This window comes from Ovis canadensis, chromosome 17 (assembly GCF_042477335.2).
Source record: "Ovis canadensis isolate MfBH-ARS-UI-01 breed Bighorn chromosome 17, ARS-UI_OviCan_v2, whole genome shotgun sequence".
NCBI lineage: Eukaryota > Metazoa > Chordata > Mammalia > Artiodactyla > Bovidae > Ovis > Ovis canadensis.
This window is the reverse complement of record NC_091261.1, coordinates 17501830-17518852: the sequence shown is the minus strand read 5'-3', so window position 1 is coordinate 17518852 and position 17023 is coordinate 17501830. Positions and strand designations below refer to the sequence as shown.

At 34.5% G+C, this 17023-nt stretch overlaps 1 protein-coding gene across 5 annotated transcripts in view; it reads right to left on the bottom strand.

Moving 5' to 3' along the window:
- LRBA (LPS responsive beige-like anchor protein) overlaps positions 1–17023 on the bottom strand; it is a 748427-nt gene that overhangs the window by 437830 nt on the left and 293574 nt on the right. For all 5 annotated transcript variants that reach the window (XM_069556712.1, XM_069556716.1, XM_069556715.1 and 2 more), the window contains exon 36: positions 16411–16519. In XM_069556712.1, coding sequence (XP_069412813.1) covers positions 16411–16519 — 109 coding nt within the window. The remainder of the gene's footprint in view (positions 1–16410; positions 16520–17023) is intronic.

Below are 17023 nucleotides of genomic sequence, written 5' to 3'. Positions count from 1 at the left end.
TTTAATTCTATAAACAATCAATCAATATACCAAGTATTATGTTAAGTGATAGGAATTAAGAGCAAAAAACTCTTTCCGTAGCAAAGAATCTAGAACAAGCTACTTACTGTTACTGAGAATATTTGCTTGAATTCAAAATGTTTACCTTCATTGTAATAAAAGACTAAAAATCTGTTACAGTTTTGATAGTTCCTTTCAGGGCAAGTTTATTAGTTTTTATAGTAAATGATCTCCTTATGTAAAATTCAACTATAATGTCTAGAGATTTCCAATCCTGTCAAATATTATCTAGGGGAAGAAATACTCATGTTCATACTAAACTCAAATGTCAAATTAAGATTCTACAGAGAATCAACAAGCGTACTATAATGCTTACTGACATACAATGAACACTCAACAAATATTAGTTACTAACGTATGAACTCCAACAAGGTAAAGAAGCAAATGCTAAATTAAAAATTTAATTTCATGCTCTTAAATCTAAAAGAATTGCCAAGGATACTGTCCTTTGCTCCATTAAACAAATATTTACTGAACATCGATTATGTACCTTTTACAAAAAATTTAAAATTACAAAGGCACAAAAGACAGGCATGATTTCAACTTCATACTACGAGACATGACATGTAAATAAGGAAGTATCCTTTAAGTTATTCATTATGAAGTCAACTTTAAAGGAAAGTGGGAGGATAGAGAATACCCTGCATCAGGGAAGAGTTACCAACTTTGGTAGGAAAGTCACAGAAGGCCTCTGAAGAGATGACTGAGAAAGGGGAAGGTAAAGATTAGAACTTAGACACAAAACCCAGAAAAAAGAGCACACTCTGCTAAGACAGTCCTTTGACGTTCCTTGTTCTTTGCAAAACTTTAAAAACTAGATTTCTAGAAGCACCAATTTCTGGCTTTCTATCTACCAACAGGAAGTACAACTTTCTGTTGCTACTGAATCACCTGGGATCTCATGCTGATTATGGTGTTAAATGCCAGCAGTTACAGTGGAGACTCGAAATTTTGTATTCTGAGCCTACATTCCTCAAAGGAATTTAATGCTTACACACCCAGCTGTCTAATGAACATCTCCACTGGAATGGCACACAGACATTTCGATTGTAACACGTTCAAAACTGGGCTCATGACTTTTCCTCACTGCCCTACCCTGATCCTTCTAAAGTCTTATCACTTAAGCAATTCCATTCTCCTATTAAATAGTTGCTCAAACCAAAACCTTCCAGTCAGCCTTCATGCCCTTCACTCTCTCAAAATAAATCCATCTGCATATCCTGTCAGCTTTACAACAAAACAGGTTAAAATCCAAGCAATTCTCACCACTTCTACTGCCATTGGCTTACCCCAAGTCATCATTTCTTATCTTATTTACCACAGTAACTGGTCTTCCTGTGTAGGCCCTTGCCTCCCTTCAGTCTCTTCCTAAAGCAGCACCCAGAATGATGTACTTTAAAATTTTACTCAGATTGTCACATTACCCTTCAAGAGCTTCCCAACTATTGAGAGTCAAAGTCATTGCAATGGGTTATAATGTCTTCCATGATCTAGTCCAGCTTCTACTCTTTAATCTCATTTCCTCCTATTTGCTCATTTACTCATCCAATCCAAAATGCTAGCTTTTTCTTATTATCCTTTAAATGTTCCAGGCATAAAACTGCCTTGTACCACGTGCCCTCTCCAAACCCCTTAACTCCTTCACCTCCTTTAAGAAGTCTTTTCAGCCAAAGCCTTCCTATCATCCTATTTAATGGCCACATAAGATTACTTTGTTTTCCTCCAGAGCACTTTCTACAGTCTATCTTTAGAATCAATACCTTAATTTTACTGTTTGTAATCTGTCTTCCCTCAAAAGCAAGCAATTTCCTAAAGACCAGGTATTTATGTCAGTTTTATATTTTCAGCCCAGAACAGTGCCCTGTACACAGTAAATGCTCAACAAATACCTCTTAAGCAAATGAATGTACAGAGACTAACAAAAGTAAGAGAGAGACATGTTAGAAGAGCTAAATTAGTTAGAAGATTAGTATGACTAATGGCTCAGCAGTAAAGAATCCACCTGCCAATGCAAGAGACACGGGTTCAATCCCTGGGTCAGGAAGATCCCCTGGAGGAAGAAATGGCAATGAACTTCAGTATTCTTGCCTGGAAATCCCAGGGACAGAGAAGCCTGGCAGGCTACAGCCCATGGGGTTACAAAGACAGACACATCTTAGTGACTAAACAGCAGCAACAACAATGCAAAATAACAGGGGAGAGTAGTGGAATAGATGGCCGAAAAGTGAAAAAGATCATGCAGGGCCACAAAAGCTATGCCAAGTGCTTTGGATTTTTTTTCAAACATAAACAGAGAACCACTGAAGTGTTATGTAAGGAAGGAGATGACATTACCCAGTACACGTTTTAGGGTCATTCACACTGATATGCAGAAAACACATGAGAATGGAGTACGGTTAAAAACAGGAGGCTGCTGCTGTCACGCAGATGAAAGATGGTAATCTGAACTAAGGTGAGAGAAATCACACAAGCACATAGTTTCAAGAGAAATTATAAAGCCTGAATGGCCAGGATGTTTGCATTTACAGCAAGGGGAAAAAAGAGTTCAAGGTTGACTCTTAGCTTTCTGCTTTGGTAGGTTGGTAGGAAAGGAAGATCAAAAGTCTTTTTAAAAACATATTAAATACAACATAATAAAAGACAGAAGCTCACATATAATTGAGTGTTTACTACATGCTAGACATCGTTGTTAATGTTGTACATGGATCTCATTTAATTCTCATAACTACTATAATCCTCACTTTACAAATGAGGGACTCAAGAACTAAGAAATGACAAAGGTAAAAATACTGACTATTAGAGTTCATATCAAAACCTTGGCTATTTTAATCCAGAGCTGAAGCTTGTAGAATTCAGACTATAGAGTACCATGATGTTTGTGAACATTCTAAGTGGATCTATAAAATAACATTAAATAAATAAGCCTGGCACTCAGAAAAGTAAGGTGAACCAAAGACAGAAATTTCAAAACTACCAGACTAAAGGCAGTATTTAAGAATTATGAAGACAGTTTACATTACTGAGCAGTGGGACACAGACACATAGGAAAAGGCTGAGGATAAAGTTCCAAGGAACTTCCATATTTAAAGGCTATGCAGAAAAAAGAAGCTAGAAAACTACTGAGAATAAGACAAGGGACAGCAGGCAACAGCATTACATATTGAGATTAGGCTTACTAAAATAAAAACAAAGAGAGCTAAATACTAGTTTTGATTACACTGAAGTCATTGGTAATTCCAAGAAGTTTCAAAAGTGATGGTAGAAGCCTGATTGCCATGAAGCCAAAATGCCACGAAGAAATTCCAAGGAAAGAGAGTATATGTTGAAAACTAATGTAAAGACTGACTACTCGAATAAAAGAAAAATAAGAGGTAGAAGAGTGAGGAGAAGGTTCTGAATTTGTTTTTAGTTTATTTAAAGATGGGTTATATTATAACATTCCTGTGCTTTCCCAGGAGAAAAGGAAGAATGATTATGCGAAAAGATAAATGAGATAAGCAAAATCTTGATAAGTAGGATGAGGAAGGGCTTCAAAAAACAGCCAGATTTGTCACTGAAAAATGTGGGTCTCTGGGATCGCTGGTGGTCCCAGGTTAAGAATCTGCCTGCCAACGCAGGGACATGGGTTCCATCCCGGTCCAGGGAAAATTCACATGCCGCAAGGCAACCGAGCCTGTGCCCTGCAGCAAGGGCGGCCACCGCCAGGGCAGAGCAGCACTGCAGTGAGAGGGTCGCACACCGCAAGGAGGGAAAGCTCGCTCGGCAACAGAGACCTACAGCCACTGGAAACGAACAAATAAATAAAAGCAGAATTCATGAAACACTGGGCCTTCCTGGTGGCATCACAAAGAGTCGGGAACCACTAAGTGACTAACACTTTCACTTTCACTGGTGGGAGGGAATTAACACACAGAAGATATCGATTAGCTTGGTGATGGACAGATTCAGCATTCATTCCACTCTAATACAATCTACTTTTGCAAGAAATATGAGTTCAGGGCAGCTGACAATACAGTTAGAGTAGGGCATTTGGTTTTGAGGAGAGGGAAAAAGAATGCATGAAATAATTTATTTGGAGTATGGGAATTAAAGCCTTTCAGAGAAGGCATGTGCTTTTGGTGTCATTTCTAAGAACCCATTTCCACATACAAAGTCATGAAGATTTACCATTATATTATCTTCTAAGAGTTTATGGTTTTGATCTTACATTTAGATCATTGATACATTTTGAGTTAATCTGTATGAGATAAAGATCAACTTTATTCTTTTGCATGTAGATATCCAGTTGTATTACACAATTTGTCGAAGAGACTATTCTTTCCTCATGAATTTCTTGTTACGCTTGTCAAAACTCAACTGGCCTATAGGTACAAATTTATTTTGGATTCTAAATTCTATTCTTCTGTTATACGTGTCTATTCTAGTGCCACTACCATTATTATTCTGTGAATAATTGCAATTCCATATGAATTTCAAAAAAAGAGATAACTTTTAAATCGCTGTCTACTTTTAAAAGCAATTTTTCGTGCTCAAATTAAAATGTTGCAAACTTATAAAGCTAGACTATTAGCATATGGTCTAATATATGGTGCTGAAAACAAGGAACAATCAAAGATAATCATCAGTTAAAACAAAAACATTTGCACTGTTAGCACTCCTCTATTTGAAGCCATATCAATTCATTATGTCAGCAAATTGTACTTAAGAATACAAAGGTGTAGCTTTATATATATACCACGAATATACGCTATGAATGACATTACTAGCATACCAGGTATAAAGAATGTTAATAGTTTTATCACTAATATTTGCACTTTTAAATTACTGACAAGTGAGATTCTCTTTCTAGTCTCCATCTTTTCCTCACTTAACAGACTCTTCACGTTATCAAAATTTTTATTTTTATATATTTAAATACAAATAACATAATTCACCTAAATTTTTTCCAATTTCCAGTTTTAATATTTGTTATTTTGTTCATACTATGTCTACAGTGATGAATTTATAAATATATTCCAATGAGATTGACTGATGTATTGAAACTCCCCTTCAGAAAATTATCCCCTTCATAAATTTCAAAAATTCATTGTTTTGTGTTCTGCTACTTGAACCCTGTACAATTTTCACATTTAATTTTCATAGAACTAATCACATCTTACTGAACATCTAGCAAAACAGCTTAGTTTATATTCCCAAGGGGAATTTTACTATGATCAAAGTGTCAGGCATTTTAGGCTGGTATTTTTAAAATGAACAAAAAGCCTGTAAATGTAAGTTTAATATCAAATTAGGCCAATTAGAAATCCTCAATAAATTTCAAAGTTAGAAATTCTACATATCATAACTATCTGCTCATAATGCAATAGAATAAAAAATTTTTAATGTGAACAAAAAATAAGGGACAAATCCTTTGAATAATAAATAACTACCAGATCAAAAAGATACCAATTAAGAAACTAAGAAAAATGAGCATGTCATGTAAGAAACAACAGGATGGGGCCACAGCTGTCCTCAGAATAATACTAACATCCTGACTTGTTCTCATTACTTTAAAAGGAATAAAACTGTGCTTTCAAATAAACAAGAAAAAGAAGAATGTAAGGGAAGGAAAAAAAAGTTACCAAAGATGTACCTGAATTAGAAAGCAATTTAACTCAACCAATCAATAAGTCTAAGACTTAGCTCTTTGGAAAACAAACCAAAAAAGAACTATTATACAGATAGTTTATGACAATAGCATGTAACAAAAGGAAAACCAACATCACTTATAAATACTGAATAATTATAACAATCCTTAAAAAGTCAGACTTGCTTATGTTTTTTAAAAATCCTCAACCTGGTAGGGTTTATTGATATAAGAAAATCTGTAAAAGTTATTAATATACAGTATATCTTCTATAGATTTTGTAATAAAAATATATAATAATCTTAAAGGTAATGACAAAAGTAAAATAGAAAAATCAGTAGTCATCTACAGAAAAATATAACAACAAAACACAGAGTAGAAAATTATAAACTGCAGCACTTCTCATAATACTACAAGAATGGAAATAACGTAAAAGTCTAATAAAGGAAGTCTGGCACTCTGATAATAATTATATTATTAGAAACATACAAAATATAATGGATTACTACATACAGCAACAAAAAATGAGGACTCTCAACATATACTGACCATTGACCATACACACACACACACACACACGTTGCAGGCACATTCTTTATCGTCTGAGCCACAAGGGACGCCCCCCACACACACACTAAGGTGCGAAACTACACGCACTATGCATTTATCTATGAAAAATGAAACGCCATATTTGTAGTTTCTCCTTTAAAAGCATCCTATTGATTCTAATTTGGTAAGTGGGTACTTTTAGTGAATGAATATATGTGCATTTAAATGACAGTAGGCTACACGGAACCTTTGTACTACTCTTGCCACTTCTTTAAATCCTATGATTATTTCGAGTTAAAGTTAAGAGAAAAACAATAGAGATAAATCATAAATGATAAACAATGAATGTCTTTTATTTATATTTTTCCTTATTTTTCTAAACTTTCTATAATAAACATGTATGTATCATTTTCATAATGAAGAAAATAGACACTTTTTATAACAAGAGGAAAGCAAATGACCATCAATCACAAAAATGCAAGTATCAAAGAGGTCAACTGAATAATTTATCATAACCCTAAAATTCATAGTTTTAGACCTCTAATATTATATTTCTTAATTTCCTTCACACTCCTTCAGAACTGTCAAACACATGTTGAATGATCTATTTTCTCTACAGCAAAAAATACTTCATTATATCATGACAAAGGATACTCGACAGAGACTACACTGGGTGGTTGTTAGGAGACCTGAGTTCTGGCTCAAAATTATCAGTTTTTGAGCTATGTGACCAAGGCCAAATCACATTCTCTCAATCTATCTTGCATACTTTCACAGATCTGTTGTGGTGCTAAAATGAGAAAACGTGTGTGAAACCGCTTCGCAGATGACGGCACAGGAGTCACAGAACAAGCAGAGTGACCTCTGTGTGTCAGACCACTTGGGCTCAAACTCTGGCTTCACTGCATATTACCTACAGGACCTAGAACAAATCATTTAACCTTCCCATCACTTATAAAGCCAGGGCAGTGATGGTAACAATATTTAGCTCAAAGGATGGATATAAAGAATTTTTTTATACTTGTTAACAGCTTAGATGACTTCAGTGGTATCACAGAATGGTTTACTAATATTTTAAAAAATGTGAAAGTATTTAAACTGGCAAAAAAAAAGTTCACTATTTTATTAAAAAATATTTTGTTTCCTAATGTGAAAAAATATTTGAATCCTTCAGCTAAAAAAAAAAAAAAAAAACATGTTGACAGAAAACAACAAAATTCTGTAAACCAATTATCCTTCAATTAAAAAATAATTTAAAAATACATAGATTGCTACATTAAAAATTAATCAAGTGATTTTAATGCTCTTTATTTCATAAAGGACACTTTATTACTTCAACTAAGCTAGCTTGCCATTCTATTGAAGCTAACAAGAATTGAGTTCTACTGTATAATAGATGAAATTCAAAGCAACATCAGCTAAAAGGCCATTAAGAAACTCTTACTGAAGTGAAATTTAACCTACATAGATTTAAGCTATTAAATGATAAAAATTAAGCTGTTAAATGATAATCTTGATCACATGTTTACAGATATATAACAGTAGTTTCAATAAACTAAAATTTGATAGACAATTAAATAAAAATATTGTCATGAATTGTGTGCACCCAGACATATACTATACTTACAAAACAGGGTACAATGTTTTACACAACATAATTTTTTAAATAAACATTCTGTTTACAGCTGTAAGATTATAAAGTAAGACGTACACCTAATCAATGAAGTCATGACATTCATGGAACTCCCACATAAATCAAAAGCTGAAGATGCCAAGGATATCCCACTCCAACAATAATCACGCAATGAACTAAAGAGATGTGCATTTCAGATCTACAGTGTCATCAATCCCCTGATAATAAATGGAACAAGTCAGCTATTTTATAACCATAAATGGTATGTTAAATACATGACATCTCTTTTTCTGCAGGAGGAAGTAACTAGCAGTAGATAAAGTTCAAAAATATTATTAAAGATATATAGCATGAATTCAAGGCTGAATATAGATAACCTTTAGAATACAAGCTGTCCAGGAAAATATATGCTTCATCTTCTAAAGTATTATTTAAGATTCAAGAGCAATACAGCTAGAAATATGTTAAATATGAATACGCCTTAATCAATTGGGGTTTTGTGGTATAAACTCAAAGAGAATTCTTTTCTATGAACATAAAAGACTAGAAAATACTAAAACTATGTTTGCTGTCTTAAAACTGACTCTCATGTGACCCGGTCGAACAAATATGTTTTCTCCACTAATAATTTATATAACAATAAAATCAGTTTGGAAATACTTGTTTTTATTTAGATTTTAGAATATTTCTATAAATAGTATAAATCACATAGCAAGATGATAAAAGATTATGAAAAATTTCACTAGACTAAATTAGCCTAGAATAAAGCTGTTGTCTGTGCCAGGATTAAAAATTATTCATACATTCTATCAAAGTCTAATAAAATGGGAAACAAATATATAGGTTAGTGATTAACACAAAAACTGCCCAGATTTGGATGCCAGTTGTAATTCTGGGTTATTTCTTCTTTATGCTGTTTTATCATTTATAAAATTAGAGATCATAACAAAATCACCTTGGAGGTTTATTATACAGATTAAATTAGTTAAAATTTACAAAGCATCATGTTCCTGACATAACATAAGGATTCACGAAATACCGCATGAAGTTACCACCATTATCGCTCATCTAAATTGCTACTGTATTTAGTGTTTGGGTGAAATCAACTCAGTTTCTTGTATTACACAATATTTTAGAAGTATTTTTCGTCTTTCAATTTCACATGTTTTCTTCTTCCTCATTCTCTCATCTTCAAACAAATAAACAGACATATGCCACCACCATGACCACTAAAACTTCAAATAAAAATAATGAACTGCAATTTCAACCCAGAGTTACAAAGGAACTTGTCTATAACCAAGAAAGGACAATAAGGAAGATGTTCCAGATTAGGACGGTAGGCTGAAATGGCAATTTTAAAAGTTTTTTCTTCCTTCAAATCCTGAAGAATTATCAAAAGCAAAACTACTGGGTGAAAAAAAAAACCTAACAGAAATAACCAGTAACAAAAGAAACATAATGTAAACCACCAAACATTAAAAAATTGGTGGCCATTGGAAAACCAAACATACTGAAATTATAGAACTAAGGCTGCAATAAGCTCAATTCTTAATTAACCACGTCCTCATGCGTCCAAAGTAATACTGGTAAACTGACAACATTCTAAGAATTTTTCTTAATGTCTTCATATATGAAGAAACATAAGTTGAGTAGGTATCATTATCTCTTGCTTATTCTAACTGAAGATGCTAGAAAAAGCCTACTGTGCAAAAATTGGTGAAACAAGAAAGTAAAAATACAGTCTGACTTCCCAGGGCAGAAGCAGACTCCAGAGTACCCTCTGAACTGATGGATAATGATTCAAAGCCGAAGCACATTTCTCTCTGATAAGACTTCTCCATGTTTCTAAAAAGATGAAATGAATGTTGTAGAAAATTATTAAAATCTTATATGAGAAAGTAAAACTTAGATGAGCTAAGAAGGCCTCCTCACCTATATCAATGGTCTTTCTCCCTCTCTTCATGATAGGCAAACAAAACTAGTTAAAAATCAAATTTCAAAAATCAAACAATAGCTCAGGTAGGGGAAAAAACAGCTTTACAGACAGGGAGGTGAAAGGAAGAAGTCACTAAGACGATCTATCTAAGCCAAACAGTAGCTGTATAAATACTATATAAACAGTAATATACATAAATCACCAATCAATGAACAAATAAAAAAGAAATAAAATATTTAAATAAAACTAGAAGATTCTATACAAAAGATAAAGAGCCACAGAAGAATATATATCAAAAAATGAAAGGAAATTTCTCATGATTTTTTTTTAGAAAACGTAAAAATGTAACTAAAAAAAAGATAAAAGTCAAAATGAAATAAGTGGAAAAAGATAAAGAGAGAGGCTGGAGGTTTAAATAAATGAAATGAAGAACAAAATAATCATTAAAAACTACAAAAAGACAAAATAAAATATTAAAACCATCCTCATGGCAAGAGATCAAAGGAAGTAAAGCAATTCAGAAATAACTAACAGATATGAAAGACAGTCATATCTAACATAGACTGTGTCACTAAGAAAAGGAAAATAAAAGGCAGAAGATATTTCAAATTTTAATTTATAGAAATTTCTAAGAACTAAATGAAAACTCTGAATTTGCAGATTATAACAAAAGACTATGTTCCAGGAACTTTTGATAAATAAGGCTCAATACTGAGTCATATTCTTGTTAAGAAACGAACTCCCTTAACAAATAAAAAAAATCAGAAACAGAAAACAAGCAAATCATCAATGGGACAAATATCAGACTATCCTCAAACTTCTCTGAAAGCAATACTCAAATCCAAAGACAATGAAGCAAAGTCTATAAAGTTTGCCAAGAATATTCAATTCATCAGGATGTCATTCATACATAAGGACAGCTGGCAAACATTCTTAAACAGGAAAGAATTTTAAGTTTACAGCACACATGAACCTTTGTTAGGGGGAGGGGAGGCGATAAAACCCAGCAATTAAGACTTGAGCCAAAAGAAGGAACCTGAGGGAAACTAAGAAATTATGCTTAATAAAAGAGGGGGTAGGGTAGTGAATTCACGTAAATATATTATAAATACTAAAGTATTATCAGAACTGTGGTTACAATACATGAGTGTTACATAAGTAAGACAATATTAAAAATAGAATGTAACTTCAAAAATTAAAAGTTGAGAAATAAAATGAAGTATGAGAGAACTCAAGTCTTCAGCTTTCATAGCAGATTATGAACTGAAATATGCAATTTTAAACAAGTTATAAATGAAGCTCTTATTAAAAAAAAATGCCATCAACCGATTCATCCTTTTATAATTTATTAATAGCCTGTTCACTGAGAAAATGATGATTCTTTTGGTAAAGAAACTTCCTTCTGTTTTTCCACTGTTTTAATTTTGTTAAATTTACATACAATGCTATAATAAGCAGCCTTATATATCTACGCTTACATACTATAACCTTTTTTCTTACAGATATATTTATAGAATAGAGTTACTGGGTAAATGGGGGTGTTTGTGTGTACGTGTGTCCATACAACTATTACTAAAAAATATATGACCATATTGCCCTACCATAATACTAAAACTGTACATTTCCACTGCAAAAATGAAAGAATCCCACTGCCCATCTCATCAACCCTATCTTCTTCAACAGTACTAGCTATGACTCTTACTTTCTCTCAGTCAGAGACCAGAGAAGTGATATCATGATTAATCTCATTTACATTTTCTTGAATGTTTGTGTAAACATACAATGATCTGATTATCATTTTATAAGTTCCTGATAACTTACATTCTTCTGTGAAATCTCTATTCATATCCTCTGAATATGTGCCTATTGGGTCAACTTTTCATTTATCACTTCATAAGAATTATTAAGACAATAGGGCTTCCCAGGTGGTTCAGTGGTAAAGATCTGCCCGCCAATGCAGGAGACGCGGGTTCAATCCCTGGGTTGAGAAGATCCCCTGGGGAAGCAAACAGCAACCCACTCCAACATCCCTGCCTAGGAAATCTCAAGAGGAGTCTGGCAGACTACAGTCTCCACAGAGTAGTAAAATAGTTGGACACGACTCAGAAACTAAACAACAACAACAATTAAGGTAGCAAAGGTTGATTTATCAGTCTTTCCATGTTTCATCATGTCCTCCCACATGACTGACTGCAAGTTTCCTCAGCTTAATATTAAATGCAGTAATAAACATTTACTTCTATTCTTTCTAAAGTGACCTGTCTTGGTTACAGAATTCTTGCATATGCTAATGTTCCACTTCTATAGTTTTCCAAATATTTTTCTAAAATATTAACTAGGTCATCTTTCATCTTATATATCTTTACTCCATTTGAAACATTTTTTGTATATATTATTTTTATAGTATTGTTTATCTGGGAAGTCAAGTACATCCTCAACATTCTTATTTCATAATCTCAACAATATATTCATGCATTTTTTTCCCATATTAACTGGATATTTATATATCCAAATATATTATGGGGAAGTTTTTGATAGCTAGATATCTTTTAAGGAAAATTTAAATTCTAAATACTTTATGGTTCTAATGGAATGATATACTAATGTTACTTTACTGAATTTACATATTAATTTGAAAAAATTTTTGGCAATAATATCTTCTCTTTATATTATAAAAACATTATGAAGACATTTGGGGAAATATGAATAATGTCTATATTTAAATAATAGCATTGTAACTGTTATTTTTCTGATTTGATAAGTGTACAAGATGACAACAAAGGATGGGCACAGGAAATTCTCACTTAAGTAATTACAAGTAAAAGTTTATTATGGCTTCAACTTATCCTCAAATTAAGAAAAAGAAGACAGAAGCAAATATGGTGAAATTTAAAACACTGCAGAATTTAGAATGGTGAAGAGTGGTTCTTGTACTACTCATAGCTCTCCTGTAAATCTCAAATTATTTCAAAATAAAACAAGGATTCTACATCTCTGTCACTGTATGTCTCAAACCCTCACACACAGAAAGATTTACTACCCAGTGTGGAATGAATCTCCAGTAGTTTATATTTTGTTTTGTATCAACGAGATTTTATATTTTTGTTACAAATAACCATCTGTTTATTTTTTAGAGAGTGAAGTGAAGTCGCTCAGTCGTGTCCAACTCTGCGACCTCATAGACTGTAGCCTACCAGGCTCCTCTGTCCGTGGGATTTTCCAGGCAACAGTACTGGAATGGATTGCCATTTCCCTCTCCAGGGGATCTTCCCAACCCAGGGCTTGAACCCAGGTCTCCCGCATTGTAGACAGACGCTTTACCATCTGAGCTATAAATTCAACCCAAAATAGTATTTTTAACTGTATACAAACTATATTTCTGATTTTGATTCTTAACTGGCTACTGATAATCTAGATAAAGATAAAAAGATAATCTATTAATTTTTTGCATATTTATTTTATATCCAATAATATTAATGAAGTCCCACTTAATTCTGGTGGGAAAGTGTTCAGAATCCCTTAGGTTTTCCTAGCTCATAGCATTAGTGACCTGAAAGTGCTATTTCTTCCTTATCTAACATTCATATTAACAGTATCTTACACTTGTAAGAATATCAAGAAGTTTTTGTTAAATATTGTTAATAGAAGGTATCAATCACTTTTTTTCCTGATTTTAATAGAAACAGCTTTAAAAATTTCAAATGATATTTAGTAAATGGCAGCAAACAAAACCATCCCAAAGGAAAAAAAAGCAAGAAGGCAAAGTGGTTATCTGAAGAGGCTGTACAAATAGCTGAAGAAAGAAGAAAAGTGAAAGGCAAGGGAGAGAGGGAAAGGTACATCCAACTAAATGCAGAGCTCCAAAGAATAAGGAGGAGACACAAGAAGGCCTTCTTCAATGAACAATGTGTAAAACCAGGAGGAACAACAGAAGGGAAGAACTAGAGATCGCTTCAGGAAATTGGAAATATCAAGGGAACATTTTGCTCAAAGATGGGCACAATAAAGGACAGAAATGGTAGAGACTGAGAAGACACCAAAGAGATCAAGAAGAAATGGAAAGAACTGTACAAAAAAGATCTTAGTGAACCAGATTACTATGATGGTGTGGTCAGTCACCCAGACATTCTGGAGCTCAAAGTCAAGTGAGCCTTAGGAAGCACTGCTGATAATAAAGCTAATGGATGCAATGGAATTCCAGTAGAGCTTTTCAAAACCCTAAAGGATGATGCCATCAAGGCGTTACATTAAATACGACAGCAAGTATGGAAGACCCAACACTGGCCTCAGGACTCATCCCAATTCCCAAGAAGGGTAGAACTAAAGAATGTTCTACCCACTGGACAACTGCGCTCATCTCCCACGCTAGTAACGTCATGCTTAAAATCTTGAATGCTAGGCTTCAGCATTATGGGAACCAAGAACTTCCAGATGTCTAAGCTAGGTTTAGAAAAGGAAGAGGAACCAGAGATCAAACTGCCAACATTCACTGGATCATAGTGAAAGCAAGGGAATTCCAGGAAAACATCTACCTCTGTTTCATTGACTACACTAAAGTCTTTGACTGTGTGGATCATAACAAACTGTGGAAAGCTCTTAGAGAGATGAGAATACCAGACCACCTTACCTGTTTCCGAAGAAACCTATATGTGGGCCAAGAGGCAACAGTTAGAACCCTGTATGGAACAACTGACTGGATCAAGACTGAGAAAGGAGTAAGACAGGGCTATCTGCTGTCACCCTGTTCGTTTCACCTATACCCTGAGCACATCACGAGAAATGCCAGGATGGGCGAGTTACAAGCTGGCATCAAGATAGGCGGGAGAAGCATCAACAACCTCAGATATGCAGATGATACGACTCCAATGACAGAAAGCGAAGCGGGACAAAAGAGACTCTTGACGAGGGTGAAGGAGGAGAGTGAAAAAGCCGGCTTAAAACTAGATAATAAAAAACTAAGATCATGGCACCTGGCCCCATCCCTTCGTGGCACATAAAGGGGAAAAGGTGGAAGCAGTAGCAGATCTCCTCTTCCTGAGCTCTAAAATCACTGCGGATGGTGACTGCAGCCATGAGATCAGAAGACAATTGATCTTGGCAGGAAAACCATGATAAACCTAGACAATGTGTGGAAAAGCAGAGACATTACTCTGCAAAAAGACCCATAGAGTCAAGCCTATGGTGTTCCCAATGGTCATGTACAGTTGTGGGAGCTGGACCATAAAGAAGGCAGAATGCCAAAGAACAGATGCTTTAGAACTGTGGTGCTGGTGAAGACTCCTGAAACTCCCCTGGACAACAAGGAGATCAAACCAGTCAATCTTAAGGGAAATCAACCCTCAGTACTCATTAGAAAGACTGAAGCTGAAGCTCCAGAATTTTGGTCACCTGATGCAAACAGCCAACTCTCTGGAAAAGACCCTGATGCTGGGAAACAAAAACAATTGGTCATTATATTTACATTGTTTTCTAATAAACATTTTTCCCACAGTTTCATCAGGGCTGATACTAAAATGTATAATACGCTTTTTTCTACTTTTATTGATATTTTCATATGGTTTTCTGATTTTTAATTGGTTGATTTATTCTATAGGTAGATATCTTAATATTATCCAAACCACCTTTGGAGTCCATGAATAAATTCTAAGCGTTCACACTTTACAGCTGACCCTTAAACTACATGGAGATAAATACAATTTACCTTCCATATCCAAGGTTCCTCCACATCTGTAATTTCCTCTAACTGCAGACTGTGTGGTACTCTAGTACTGACTACGGAAAAATATCAGCAGATAAGTAGACCCACAAAGTTGAAACCTGTTTGTTCAAGAGTCAGTTGTATAGCTCTTTCATTACATTGTTGGATTATGTTAGGATTTTGTGCCCATGTTCTTAAGTAAAATTGGTCTTATGGAGTTTTATTTTTCCAGTGTCTTTTCTTATGTAATGATAGGTATATGAAATGAACCTGAAGAAGTTTTCATTATTTCTAATGTATCAGAAAAACACCAGCAACATTTGAATTATCTGTTCTTAATATGTTAGAAACAACCCCCAGATGTGGCTTTTCCCCCCCAATTCTTAGCAAATGTTCCTGGCAAATTTTCTAGCTCACCTTATGTGTGAATTTTTGTCACTTATATAGTTATGACACCATTAATTCTCTCTATGAATTCAGGAGCGAGGGCTGAGACAAGGACTGGTCCCAGGATGGCTCTGTCGCTTGATCCCCGTCAGAAGCCGGGAAGAAAGCTGTATGTGCCTTCATCTCCTCTGCAGCATCCTCAAGGGTAAAAAACTTCATGCCTCTGTTCAGCTTCTCTCTAGAAACCTCAAAGATTTCATCTAACATACGGGTTTTCATTTCCAGTAAACCAGCTCTGCTTTGCATACAGGAGAGCAAGAGCGGTTCACTAATTTACTGGCCAAGACTACAGAGTCTTACACTATCTTTCCAGAATCCACCATGATACTCTCACAAATTGACTTTTAATTGTTTGACGGCACATGATTGTTAAGACCATGCTGCAATGTTACCTACACAGTTGCCTATGATTAACGTTTTACAAAGGTAACTTCCTCAGATCACTCATAGGTATAACCTACCTCAAATTCCGCGTGTCTGTGAATATCCTCTGCCCGCTGCCTGCTCAGGATGAATTCAGCTTCATTTGCTACTCTTACTAGATGATCCTTCATTGTTTGGCTGAGCAACCTATGAAGAGATAAACATTGTCACATGAATAAAGGCATCCACATGACATATGACTTTCCATTGCTCAGAGGTGGTGTGTTTGTTACTTAGGAGAGGGAAGAACATGAACACTCCTTTTCTGGCATCATAACAAATGAAGGATTATTTCACACTAAACAAAAGAAAAACATAACAGCAAAGAGTGATCTTTCGGGCAACAGCAGATTAGCTTTTATCAAACTAACTATCCAACAAAAGCAACTGAAAATGCTAGATTAAATTTATGTTTTACTCTTTTAAGGTACTGGAGAGCTTCCAAGGTAGCCAAGATTTAAGGAGCCAGGACCCAAGAGATGTTCAGCATGACTTTTCTTATTGACACATTTGCTATTCACATGTGGGAACAGAGAAGCTAAATACAGCTGTTATAAGTTTTAAAGCACTAGGGAAATAAAAACGGAATTTTACAACCTTTCAAGGTGGAGGGATCCTAGCAGTTTACCCAGGTTTACAGAAGGAGCAGAA